Source organism: Meleagris gallopavo, unplaced genomic scaffold (assembly GCF_000146605.3).
Source record: "Meleagris gallopavo isolate NT-WF06-2002-E0010 breed Aviagen turkey brand Nicholas breeding stock unplaced genomic scaffold, Turkey_5.1 ChrUn_random_7180001860516, whole genome shotgun sequence".
Classification (NCBI taxonomy): Eukaryota; Metazoa; Chordata; class Aves; order Galliformes; family Phasianidae; genus Meleagris; species Meleagris gallopavo.
Genome location: NW_011126263.1, coordinates 1 through 481, shown reverse-complemented (window position 1 = coordinate 481; position 481 = coordinate 1). Strand labels below are relative to the sequence as shown.

At 66.9% G+C, this 481-nt stretch overlaps 1 protein-coding gene across 1 annotated transcript; it reads left to right on the top strand.

Annotated features, from left to right (window-relative positions):
- Positions 1-8: 8 nt before the first annotated feature.
- LOC104915935 (class II histocompatibility antigen, B-L beta chain-like) lies at positions 9-475 on the top strand (the record flags this gene model as incomplete). The annotated part of the gene is made up of 2 exons (XM_010726896.2): positions 9-348; positions 451-475. Coding segments are annotated over exons 1-2 (239 nt in total), but the record flags the coding sequence as incomplete, so codon positions are not given.
- Positions 476-481: the final 6 nt, after the last annotated feature.

Genomic DNA, 481 nt, shown 5'->3' with positions numbered 1-481 from the left:
GTCGGCGCGAGGGTGGGGAGGGGCTTTCGGGCGTGGCGACGGGCAGCTGCGCTCCGTGACGGTGCCCTCTCCCCGCAGCGTTTTTCCAGTGGAGCGCTACGGTTGAGTGCCACTTCCTCAACGGCACCGAGCGGATGAGGTTTCTGGTGAGGCACGTCTACAACCGGCAGCAGTACGTGCACTTTGACAGCGACGTCGGTCTCTTTGTGGCCGACACGGTGCTGGGAGAGCCTTCTGCTCAGCTCTTCAACAGCCAGCCGGACGTGCTGGAGAAGAACAGGGCTGCGGCGGAAATGCTCTGCGGCTACAACTACGAGATCGTGGCCCCTTTGACGCTGCAGGAGAGAGGTGAGTTCACGCGGCCCCGCAGCTCGTGGCGGGCGCAGCGCTGAGGAGCGCACGCGGTGCTCTCGCAGCCCGTCCCCGACGCTCCCCTCCGTCCCCCGGCAGCGCCCGAGGTGAGGATCTGCGCGCTGCAGTC